This window comes from Medicago sativa, chromosome 7, assembly GCF_051527215.1.
Source record: "Medicago sativa cultivar Bolivia chromosome 7, Bolivia_mono, whole genome shotgun sequence".
In the NCBI taxonomy this organism is placed as follows: domain Eukaryota; kingdom Viridiplantae; phylum Streptophyta; class Magnoliopsida; order Fabales; family Fabaceae; genus Medicago; species Medicago sativa.
The window spans coordinates 19,132,157-19,144,946 of NC_140755.1; the positions used below are offsets into that span (position 1 = coordinate 19,132,157).

General features: G+C 36.5%; 1 protein-coding gene across 2 annotated transcripts; it reads right to left on the reverse strand.

Moving 5' to 3' along the window:
* Nucleotides 1-3,672: 3,672 nt before the first annotated feature.
* On the reverse strand, nucleotides 3,673-12,290 carry LOC146904820 (uncharacterized). 2 transcript variants are annotated; one of them, XR_015019888.1, is made up of 4 exons: nucleotides 11,272-12,290; nucleotides 9,837-9,900; nucleotides 5,333-6,165; nucleotides 3,673-3,970 (listed from the first exon to the last, which is right to left on the reverse strand). XR_015019888.1 is itself a non-coding variant. In XM_085727851.1 (4 exons), exons 1-3 carry the CDS (start codon nucleotides 11,495-11,497, stop codon nucleotides 5,762-5,764), a joined length of 438 nt encoding a protein of 145 aa, XP_085583977.1. In that variant the 5' UTR covers nucleotides 11,498-12,290; the 3' UTR covers nucleotides 3,673-3,970; nucleotides 5,333-5,761. The 2 variants fall into 2 exon arrangements, 1 of the variants encoding a protein (XP_085583977.1); XM_085727851.1 differs by having other exon boundaries at nucleotides 5,333-5,909.
* Nucleotides 12,291-12,790: the final 500 nt, after the last annotated feature.

Here is a 12,790-nt window from a genome sequence, read left to right on the forward strand (position 1 = left end):
TTTATGTCTCGGAGATAAGGTTTTAAGGGATGTCGCGAGGGAGGCTACCGCGGCGTCAATGTGGGCTAAGTTAGAGTCATTGTACATGACGAAATCGTTGGCTCATAGGCAACTCTTGAAACAACAACTCTATTCATTTAGGATGGTGGAGTCTAAAACAATCTCGGAGCAATTGGCGGAATTTAACAAAATTCTTGATGATTTGGCCAACATTGAAGTTAATATGGAAGATGAGGATAAGGCTTTGTTGTTACTTTGTTCATTACCAAAGTCTTTTGAGCATTTCAAGGATACCATCCTTTATGGTAAGGAGGGCACCACTACTTTGGAGGAGGTCCAATCGGCTTTGAGAACCAAGGAATTGACCAAGTTCAAGGACTTGAAGGTTGATGATGGTGGTGAAGGCTTGAATGTTACAAGAGGGAGAAGTGAGCAAAGAGGAAAAGGCAAGGGGAAGTCGAGGTCCAAGTCTAAGTCCAAGGGCTTTGACAAATCAAAGTATAAATGCTTTCTTTGTCATAAGCAAGGTCACTACAAGAAGGATTGCCCGGATAAAGGGGGCAATGGTAGTTCTTCCGTTCAAGTTGCGGTGGCGTCCGATGAAGATGGTTATGAGAGTGCGGGTGCACTAGTGGTCACAAGTTGGGAACCGGAGAAGAGTTGGGTTTTGGACTCGGGATGCTCTTATCACATGTGTCCTAGGAAGGAATATTTTGAGACTTTGGCTCTAAAAGAAGGAGGAGTTGTTCGACTCGGAAATAACAAAGCGTGCAAAGTCCAAGGCATGGGCACCGTTCGTCTAAAGATGTTTGATGGCCGTGAATTCCTTTTAAAGGATGTGAGGTTTGTTCCCGAACTTAAGCGAAATTTAATTTCCCTTAGCATGTTTGATAGTCTAGGTTATAGCACTAGAATTGAGCATGGGGTTTGTAAAATTTCGCATGGTGCATTGATTACGGTTAAAGGGTCTAAAATGAATGGTTTATACATTTTAGATGGTTCCATAGTAATTGGTAATGCATCGGTAGCTAGTGTTGTACCTCATAATAATTCTGAATTGTGGCATTTGAGATTGGGGCATGTTAGTGAAAGAGGTTTAGTTGAACTAGCTAAACAAGGTTTGCTAGGAAAAGATAAATTGGACAAGCTAGAATTTTGTGAGCATTGCATACTAGGCAAGCAACATAGAGTGAAGTTTGGTAGTGGTATGCATCATTCTAGTAGACCTTTTGAGTATGTGCATTCGGACCTTTGGGGTCCTTCCAAGACTCTTACTCATGGAGGGGGTTCCTATTTTCTTTCCATCATTGATGATTATTCTAGGAGAGTGTGGGTCTTTGTTTTGAAAAACAAAAGTGACACATTTGAGAAGTTTAAGGAATGGCACACTCTCATAGAAAATCAAATGGGAACTAAACTAAAAGGTTTGAGAACTGACAATGGCCTGGAGTTTGTTTCAGAGCAATTTAATGAGTTTTGCAGGTTAAAAGGAATCAAGAGGCATAGAACCGTACCGAGAACACCGCAACAAAATGGTCTTGCTGAACGGATGAATAAGACCCTTTTGGAGCGGGTGAGGTGCATGCTTCTAGGAGCTGGGTTACCTAAGAGTTTCTGGGGTGAAGCAGTGACAACTGCTGCTTATTTGATCAATAGATGTCCATCAACGGGAATAGACTTCAAGACACCTATGGAGGTATGGAGTGGGAAACCGGCAGATTACTCCTCTTTGAAGGTTTTCGGAGCTTTGGCATATGCGCATATCAAGCAAGACAAGCTTGAGCCTAGAGCTTTGAAATGTGTCTTCATTGGTTATCCGGAAGGTGTGAAGGGTTACAAGTTGTGGAAATTGGACTCTTGTGGAGGATCAAAAGTCTTGATTAGTAGGGATGTTACCTTTGATGAGACCCGTATGGGGATGAAGTGTAAAGACCTAGAGACTTTAGAACCGGAAACAATGGTGGAGGAAACTCAGTTTGAGGTGGAGCTTCCAAATGAAGAGAAAGATGATGTGGAAGATGAAGCTTCAACATCGGATACAAGTGGAACTCAACCGGTAGTGGATACCGATTATCTTTTGGCTAGAGATAGAGAGAGGAGGACCATTACGGCACCTAGAAGATATGGTTATGCGGACTTGGTGTGTTTTGCTCTAAATGCGGCTGAAGATGTGCAAGACTCGGAGCCTAGAAACTTCAAGGAGGCATTTGAGAGCAAAGAAAGCAAGTATTGGTTGAAGGCGGTGAATGAAGAGATGGATTCATTGGAAAAGAACCAAACTTGGAAACTTGTGAAGCTACCTAAACACCAAAGGGTAGTTGGATGCAAGTGGATCTTCAAGAAAAAGGAAGGTATTTCGGGAGTTGAAGGTCCTAGGTACAAAGCAAGACTTGTGGCCAAGGGTTTTACTCAAGTGGAGGGGATCGACTACAATGAGATCTTCTCACCGGTGGTGAAACATTGTTCCATAAGGATACTTATGGCTATTGTGAATCAATTCAATCTTGAGTTGGAACAAATGGATGTAAAGACCGCTTTCTTACATGGTGACCTTGAAGAGACAATCTACATGGAGCAACCGGAAGGTTTTGTGGAGGATAAGTCTAAGGTATGTCTTTTGAAGAAATCTTTGTATGGGTTGAAGCAAAGCCCAAGGCAATGGTATCGTCGGTTTGATGAATTTCTTTTGAAGACCGGCTTTGTGAGAAGCGGGTATGATTCTTGTGTGTACATGTTGAAGAGGGGTGAGAAAGTCATTCTCTACCTTCTTCTATATGTGGATGATATCTTGATGGCAAGCTCTAGCAAGGATGAGATTGTGAAGCTCAAAGAAAAGTTAAATGGTGAATTTGAGATGAAAGATCTTGGTCCGGCAAAGAGAGTTCTTGGAATTGATATCTTGAGGAATCGTGACAAAGGTGAACTTTTCTTATCTCAACTTAGTTATTTGAAGAAGGTGGTGGAGCGTTTTAGAATGACAAACTCTAAAACCGTGAGCACTCCCTTGGGTCACCACACAAAGTTGTCCATAAAACAATGTCCTCAATCCGAGGATGAGAAGCAAGCGATGGAAAGTACTCCCTATGCAAGTGGGGTTGGAAGCATCATGTATGGAATGGTTTGTAGTAGGCCGGACTTAGCTTATGCGGTTAGCATTGTGAGTCGGTTTATGGCAAATCCGGGTATTGTGCATTGGCAAGCTTTGAAGTGGGTGTTGAGGTATTTAAACGGGTCTTTAAGGTGCGGTTTGAAATACACAAGAGCAGCTCAAGATGAAGATGCTTTGGAGGGGTATGTTGATGCGGACTATGCGGGCAATGTGGACACAAGAAAATCTCTATCGGGTTTTGTGTTTACTCTTTTTGGCACGGCTATTAGTTGGAAGGCAAATCAACAATCCGTGGTGGCATTATCTACCACTCAAGCGGAGTACATTGCCCTTGTTGAAGGGGTGAAAGAGGCCATATGGTTGAAAGGGATGATTGGTGAGTTAGGAATTACTCAAGAATGTGTGAAGATACATTGTGATAGCCAAAGCGCCATTCACTTGGCGAATCATCAAGTGTATCATGAGAGGACAAATGTCACGACCCAAAATTCACAATCGTGACCGGCGCACGAACTAGAACATCCTAGTCCGGCAAGCCTATTGACGACACTTGACAACTATAATTTACAATTTATAAATTGATATCCACTGAAAATTCGACAGAGTATCCTCTGTATTTTGAACATTTGCCAAGATTTTAATCCTGTTTACGAACCTGTATTCTCATCCAGAGTTTCAAATGACATATTTACATCTTTGTACATCTCAGAATAAAACATTCTTAAACTCCAAATAGCTGCAGATACTCTGATTCAACATATACATAAGCAAAAGAGACATTCATCAAGGAAACCTACCACCAAGAGTGACACAGATGAACTTCAAGTCTACTATCATCTTTATACTTAGCTGCTTGAAAATCTGAAAAAAGAATAAAAAATGAAAGAGTAAGCCACAAGGACTTAGTGAGAGACAACAACCACCACCAACTAGAAGGGAAACACACATGGCACGATTATTTACTTTATCAAATCTATTGTCAATTACAAAAAATAGTAACCGTTTAAAATTCTAATAATCCGCAAACCTTTATACGCATGAAAATCCACACATTGTATATACTTCCAATCAAATAGGTAACTTCAACGAAAAATCCAACATTGTAAAGACATGAAGATAACATTACAAGCCTTTTAAAATAAATTGCCGAAAATCAAAATAAAAGCCTTTAAAAATATATTGCCGAAAATCATAATAAGAGCCTCTAAAAGATATTGCCGAAAATCTTGATAAATAACCTTTAAAGAAAATATAGAAAACTTCATTTAGTGAAAATAAACAAAATGGGTGAATCGAGAACTAGCTCCATCTCGTTGATAGCCCTCTCCTCCTAATGGTGGCCTTTCCATAGGGGCGGCTCCATCTAACGGATAGCTCTTTTCTCTCGACTCAAAACAAAAATGTTTTTAAAGTATAATAAACTCAATTTAGTGAAAATAATCAAATGGGTGAATCGAGAACTAGCTCCATCTCGTTGATAGCCCTCTCCTCCTAATGGTGGCCTATCCATAGGGGCGGCTCCATCTAACGGATAGCTCTTTTCTCTCGACTCAAAACAAAATGTAAAACATTTTCAATTAGGGAGTTTACCTCTCATTGATAGCCCTCTCCTCCTAATGGTGGCCTTTCCATAGGGGCGGCTCCATCTAATGGGGTAATTCTACCTAATTGAAATCACTACTAGGTGCACCTAGGTCGTCGTCATTATAACCATAATTTTCAAAACACCATTCTTAAAACACAATGCTAAAACCATATTTCACAACATAGCGCAACTTATTTCAAAATATGTATCATCAGTACTCAATCGAAAGTCTACTACTTATAAACATAAGTAAATCCAAATTCAAATCCAATTCAGCGTACAAATTAATATCAAACCTTTCGTAAACGCATATTTCAAAACCACGTTTCACAACATATCAAAACAACTACAAAAATACATATAATCAAATTCTCCGTTTCAATTTCTCTACTTTATAAATCACAAGTAAAATCCAAATTCAAATTCAAATCCAAATCCGAATCCAAATCCAATCCATGAACTTATATAACGATGACGAGGAAGATATTAAAAGGTTGTGTTTCCCCATTTTAGTAAATAATGACATAGAAAATAATCAAAATACCAATAATAATAATAATAATAATAATAATAATAATAATAATAATAATAATAATAATAATAATTAAAATAAGCGGGAATGATCGTTATCAACTCACAGCTATGTCGAATCAACCACATTTTCTCTCCAACTGCTTCCGTAGTAGCAAGCAAAGTATCAACTATCCAATCTTGGCATTTTTCCGAGTTATCCACGCTGCTCGAGTCCCAATTCAGCTCATGATGTACTCCGTAAGCACTTTTCTCCAAACAGCTTAACTGTAACTTATGGCTTCTGCGTGTTCCGAATTCATCCAAAACTTCGATCAAAACTCTTATAATCATAGGCGTTCAATTCTGCACCTTTCTAACTAGTCTAAATCCACAATTTAGCTCATTTCGCAAAAATCATGACAAAACCCGTAAGCCTTTTTCCAGCAGAATTATCCAACTTCAAACGCACTTTCCGAGTTCATTACTAATCGGAATCACATGAAATTTATATCCGATTTGAAGGGAATTAAACTTAGAATCCAAATATTCCATAATTACTCACTCCTGATCATCACAGTAAAAGGTATGACCCAAAAACAGAACCTGTCCGAACAACAATCATAATAATTTCTAATCTTGCCCAAACAGCTTATGGCTTCTAGCTTTCCATCCCAAACAGCACAGCAACAATTTCTGATGCTCCTAACAGTCCAATATACATAATCATTCACAGTCACAAGCTATATCTCAAGCTCACTTCTTGCAGCAACTTTAATCATGTAATCCCTAATAAATACTTTTGCAACATAAACAACTTTAAGCTATAAATTAACTTATTAAATCAGTATAGTCACCAATTAATCACTTCTTATATCTCCTACATCTTCAATTCCAAGTTGTGCAAAACCCTAACTTGAGTTCTACCTCCTTTCCTCAAATACAGTCCCTAAAGTCAAAGCTAACCACAACCATTTCAGCAACATAAGCATGCTTTCCCTCAAATCTCAAAAAAAAACATTCAAAAAAATCCAAGAGGAAGGAGTGAATTCGGCCAAGTTCAAAGCATGATTCCCACTTCAAATTAATCAATTATCATGATGGAACAATTATAGGAAAGCTTTGGCAAGGATTTGGTGAATTTTGAGAGAGATTGGACAAGGGAGGGGAGCTCGTGAGATAGAGAGAAAGAAAGGAGAAAAATCTCATTTAGTTTGGGTGAAAGAAGGTTGTAGAAAAGTGTAGAAAATTCATACTTTTGTCTACATTAATCTTAAGGGAAATGACAATTTTGCCCTTTTCTACATTAATCTTTAACTTAGTTTATCCGACCAAATGCCATAAAAGAAATTTAAGCGGAATATTACCTCACCCGTAGTCCAGTGAAATAATATGATTTAGTCCGGAAAGTCTTATGTGTAATTACCATTTTGCCCTTTTCTTAAAAATTCTAAAGGATAAAATAACTGGTACTGATAACCGACGGAAATTTTACGTGCGGAATATTACATTCTACCCCCCTTAAAGAAATTTCGTCCTCGAAATTTAGGAATTTACTTGCTAATAAGCACAAATAATTCTCCCATACTTTCACTTTTAGACTCAAACATATATTGTTACTAACTGATTCTTTTTGACTGACTAATTTAAACTGCACAGGTACGAGCCACCATTGGCGTTGAACACTTCCTTAAGAGAAATTCATTATAAACTTTACATCATGCCTTTCCTTCTTCGTACGCTTCATTCCTCCAAGGTCCTATCAATTTTTACCTAGTCTAAATCTTAACCGAGTCTCCCTGGTACTGTAAATTACAGTGGAACAAATTTACACATGACCGATAATGCCATTGAATGATCAAGCTAAAATTGAATCCCCCTTTCCAACAAGTTTTTTTTTTGTAGCCTTTTAATTATAGGTCCCTTCATTTTGTCTAAATGAGTAAGACTACCCATCTATTTCCTAGTCAAAACATTTACAACAACACTTGACTTTCCAAGGTAATACAAGTCTTTGCAATCAAAGTATTTAAGAGAATTCCATCCACCTTATTTTTCCTAAATTTAAGTTATACCAAGTCCTTTTTGGTTGTTATAAATCTAAGAAAATCTTTTCATATAGATAATGCCTTTGTTTACTCTTGAAATACACAAGAATGTCATCACTAAACAATATCACCCATCAGTCTAAGAAAGGTTGAAAAAAAAATCCGATTCATCAAATCCATAAAAAGACGTTGGAGCATTAGTAAGCCTTAAAGGTATAACCAAAATTTTACAATGCTAGTAGCATGTGCGAAAAGTTGTCTTTGATACATGTTTACTCTTAATATCCAACTAGCGACACCCCTACTTCAATAAATATTGAAAAACACTAAGCTTCTTGAAGTTGGTCAAACAACTAATAAACGCATGGTAAATAATATGTATTCCTAACTATCACCTTATTCACTTGTCTATAAACAACACACAATCACTCATATCTATCTTCCTTACTTATAATCAATACCATTAATCCTCAAGGAAATGGACTTAGGTCAATAAATCTCTTCTTGAGAAGGTCTTGTGGTCAGTCCCTTAACAACGTAAGTTATTCTAGGTAATTCGATAAAGAGGTATGGAAGTGGGTTGAGTGGTAGGAACCAAGTTTATAGAGAATCAAATCTCGATATAAGGTGACAATTCAAGAAGTTCTTCAGGACAATATCAAGAAACCCAAATGTTTTTGGGACTTAATAATTCTTCTTCACTCACTTGTATGTCCCTAATCAAAACCAATTATCCTTGACAACCTCTCTTCAATATCTTGTTAGAACCTAAACTTGAGGTTAAATAATATGGTACCTAACCAGATTTTCCTCAAAAGGATAAAAGTGATTACCCGATATCTCATCTCAACTTTCACTACTTAGTCATAATAGGGTAAGGTGGCTTACTAGACAGACAACCAATTCATACTCAAAATCCTATAAATTTGTACTATAAGGAAAAGTAAATTACCTACATGCCCCATGATCTACTCAACACTTTGTGTTGTGTCAAAAATTTGTCAACTAGAACTATCTATTTAGGTTATTTATATTTATTGTTCCTAATAACCAAATATAACTTCACCATCATGCTAAGAAAAATCTATGTATAATCATTCAACTCATTTCTTGCAAATATTTGTCTACTACATCCCCTAAGCTTTTGTTGCCTAATCTGAAGTGTTAAGCTTTAAACCTCCGCAAAGTAGCACAATTAGATCTAACCACGAATCCAATTAAGCATTTCCTTAATTTTATAACGAACCACTTGACACGCATCTCTACTATGATAGGGTGGGGAGCGTTCATTGAAAGCTCAATAAGACGGGTTTTGTACTTTAAAACTAGCATGAACTCAGTTTAGTCCGATCTTTCACACTCTTGAGGAAATTCATCTCCAACACTTTCTAAAAGAAAACGAATCATAAACACTTGAGATGTCTCACTTCATCCCAACAGAGGTTATCCTACTTGTTTTCCACGTGTAAATATATCAAACTAGTCATATACCATACCTTCCAACTTATATTATGTCAACTCCCACATCCTTATATCCACCTTTAAATGAGAGCATCATAATTTCATTCATAACCTATCTTGACCGTCAATAAATCATTATATCCACACACAAAGTAGACATATAAAAGGTAAAGGTTTAAGTTTCATGAACTTTTCTATATCCACATTGATCTCTCTAGATGGTTTATCGACTGCTACTAACCATGACTAACTTCTTGTGGGTCGAAAACATTTCTCTGCGCTTGATTACCATGTTGTTATTGTCCAACAATTTGTTACACAAGCCATTGTATTCCTTGTAAGCCAACAATAATCTCTATCATCATCGGATTTCTTCATATTTCTCTAGGAACCTCGACATTAATTACTCCTACAACTCAATCATGTTTGTCAACATAAATGCTACGTCCTTTATCATTTTCTTTAAGTCAACCATGAGAACATCCTGAATGACGACCTATTTGACTAAGGTTTTACGGTTCGGCATTAAATTCGCAAGGAACCAATTTCCCTTCTAGTGGAGATCTTGGAAACACCAAATGAAATAAAATTGACCGAATATATGACAAGATGATAAAAAAGTGAGACCAATCAAAGACCAAAAGAAATCACAGGATTGGACAACAAGTTACACTACCATAGAGTGCTAATAGCTTTTTGCAAATAAATTGTGCCGCGGTTCACAATTCATTAGCAAAATCTATTACTACTCTATGTCTGCAGCTATTAGGACCTACAACCGGAGCTCTGATACCAACTTTGTCACGACCCAAAATTCACAATCGTGACCGGCGCACGAACTAGAACATCCTAGTCCGGCAAGCCTATTGACGACACTTGACAACTATAATTTACAATTTATAAATTGATATCCACTGAAAATTCGACAGAGTATCCTCTGTATTTTGAACATTTGCCAAGATTTTAATCCTGTTTACGAACCTGTATTCTCATCCAGAGTTTCAAATGACATATTTACATCTTTGTACATCTCAGAATAAAACATTCTTAAACTCCAAATAGCTGCAGATACTCTGATTCAACATATACATAAGCAAAAGAGACATTCATCAAGGAAACCTACCACCAAGAGTGACACAGATGAACTTCAAGTCTACTATCATCTTTATACTTAGCTGCTTGAAAATCTGAAAAAAGAATAAAAAATGAAAGAGTAAGCCACAAGGACTTAGTGAGAGACAACAACCACCACCAACTAGAAGGGAAACACACATGGCACGATTATTTACTTTATCAAATCTATTGTCAATTACAAAAAATAGTAACCGTTTAAAATTCTAATAATCCGCAAACCTTTATACGCATGAAAATCCACACATTGTATATACTTCCAATCAAATAGGTAACTTCAACGAAAAATCCAACATTGTAAAGACATGAAGATAACATTACAAGCCTTTTAAAATAAATTGCCGAAAATCAAAATAAAAGCCTTTAAAAATATATTGCCGAAAATCATAATAAGAGCCTCTAAAAGATATTGCCGAAAATCTTGATAAATAACCTTTAAAGAAAATATAGAAAACTTCATTTAGTGAAAATAAACAAAATGGGTGAATCGAGAACTAGCTCCATCTCGTTGATAGCCCTCTCCTCCTAATGGTGGCCTTTCCATAGGGGCGGCTCCATCTAACGGATAGCTCTTTTCTCTCTACTCAAAACAAAAATGTTTTTAAAGTATAATAAACTCAATTTAGTGAAAATAATCAAATGGGTGAATCGAGAACTAGCTCCATCTCGTTGATAGCCCTCTCCTCCTAATGGTGGCCTATCCATAGGGGCGGCTCCATCTAACGGATAGCTCTTTTCTCTCGACTCAAAACAAAATGTAAAACATTTTCAATTAGGGAGTTTACCTCTCATTGATAGCCCTCTCCTCCTAATGGTGGCCTTTCCATAGGGGCGGCTCCATCTAATGGGGTAATTCTACCTAATTGAAATCACTACTAGGTGCACCTAGGTCGTCGTCATTATAACCATAATTTTCAAAACACCATTCTTAAAACACAATGCTAAAACCATATTTCACAACATAGCGCAACTTATTTCAAAATATGTATCATCAGTACTCAATCGAAAGTCTACTACTTATAAACATAAGTAAATCCAAATTCAAATCCAATTCAGCGTACAAATTAATATCAAACCTTTCGTAAACGCATATTTCAAAACCACGTTTCACAACATATCAAAACAACTACAAAAATACATATAATCAAATTCTCCGTTTCAATTTCTCTACTTTATAAATCACAAGTAAAATCCAAATTCAAATTCAAATCCAAATCCAATCCATGAACTTATATAACGATGACGAGGAAGATATTAAAAGGTTGTGTTTCCCCATTTTAGTAAATAATGACATAGAAAATAATCAAAATACCAATAATAATAATAATAATAATAATAATAATAATAATAATAATAATAATAATAATAATAATAATAATAATAATAATAATAATTAAAATAAGCGGGAATGATCGTTATCAACTCACAGCTATGTCGAATCAACCACATTTTCTCTCCAACTGCTTCCGTAGTAGCAAGCAAAGTATCAACTATCCAATCTTGGCATTTTTCCGAGTTATCCACGCTGCTCGAGTCCCAATTCAGCTCATGATGTACTCCGTAAGCACTTTTCTCCAAACAGCTTAACTGTAACTTATGGCTTCTGCGTGTTCCGAATTCATCCAAAACTTCGATCAAAACTCTTATAATCATAGGCGTTCAATTCTGCACCTTTCTAACTAGTCTAAATCCACAATTTAGCTCATTTCGCAAAAATCATGACAAAACCCGTAAGCCTTTTTCCAGCAGAATTATCCAACTTCAAACGCACTTTCCGAGTTCATTACTAATCGGAATCACATGAAATTTATATCCGATTTGAAGGGAATTAAACTTAGAATCCAAATATTCCATAATTACTCACTCCTGATCATCACAGTAAAAGGTATGACCCAAAAACAGAACCTGTCCGAACAACAATCATAATAATTTCTAATCTTGCCCAAACAGCTTATGGCTTCTAGCTTTCCATCCCAAACAGCACAGCAACAATTTCTGATGCTCCTAACAGTCCAATATACATAATCATTCACAGTCACAAGCTATATCTCAAGCTCACTTCTTGCAGCAACTTTAATCATGTAATCCCTAATAAATACTTTTGCAACATAAACAACTTTAAGCTATAAATTAACTTATTAAATCAGTATAGTCACCAATTAATCACTTCTTATATCTCCTACATCTTCAATTCCAAGTTGTGCAAAACCCTAACTTGAGTTCTACCTCCTTTCCTCAAATACAGTCCCTAAAGTCAAAGCTAACCACAACCATTTCAGCAACATAAGCATGCTTTCCCTCAAATCTCAAAAAAAAACATTCAAAAAAATCCAAGAGGAAGGAGTGAATTCGGCCAAGTTCAAAGCATGATTCCCACTTCAAATTAATCAATTATCATGATGGAACAATTATAGGAAAGCTTTGGCAAGGATTTGGTGAATTTTGAGAGAGATTAGACAAGGGAGGGGAGCTCGTGAGATAGAGAGAAAGAAAGGAGAAAAATCTCATTTAGTTTGGGTGAAAGAAGGTTGTAGAAAAGTGTAGAAAATTCATACTTTTGTCTACATTAATCTTAAGGGAAATGACAATTTTGCCCTTTTCTACATTAATCTTTAACTTAGTTTATCCGACCAAATGCCATAAAAGAAATTTAAGCGGAATATTACCTCACCCGTAGTCCAGTGAAATAATATGATTTAGTCCGGAAAGTCTTATGTGTAATTACCATTTTGCCCTTTTCTTAAAAATTCTAAAGGATAAAATAACTGGTACTGATAACCGACGGAAATTTTACGTGCGGAATATTACAACAAAGCACATTGACATTCGCTTGCACTTTGTTAGAGACATGATTGAATCAAAAGAGATTGTGGTGGAAAAAGTGGCATCGGAAGAGAATCCGGCGGATGTCTTTACCAAGTCATTGCCTAGATCAAGGTTCAAGCA

Excerpts from the sequence above, each read along its gene's own strand:
- LOC146904820 (XM_085727851.1), bottom strand. The coding sequence starts at position 11,497 with ATGATTATAAGAGTTTTGATCGAAGTTTTGGATGAATTCGGAACACGC. Across the intron at positions 9,901-11,271 it reads GTGGTTGATTCGACATAGCT|ATTTTCAAGCAGCTAAGTAT; the intron begins GTGAGTTGATAA and ends TTCTTTTTTCAG. Across the intron at positions 5,910-9,836 it reads CATCTGTGTCACTCTTGGTG|GAGCATCAGAAATTGTTGCT; the intron begins GTAGGTTTCCTT and ends TTGGACTGTTAG.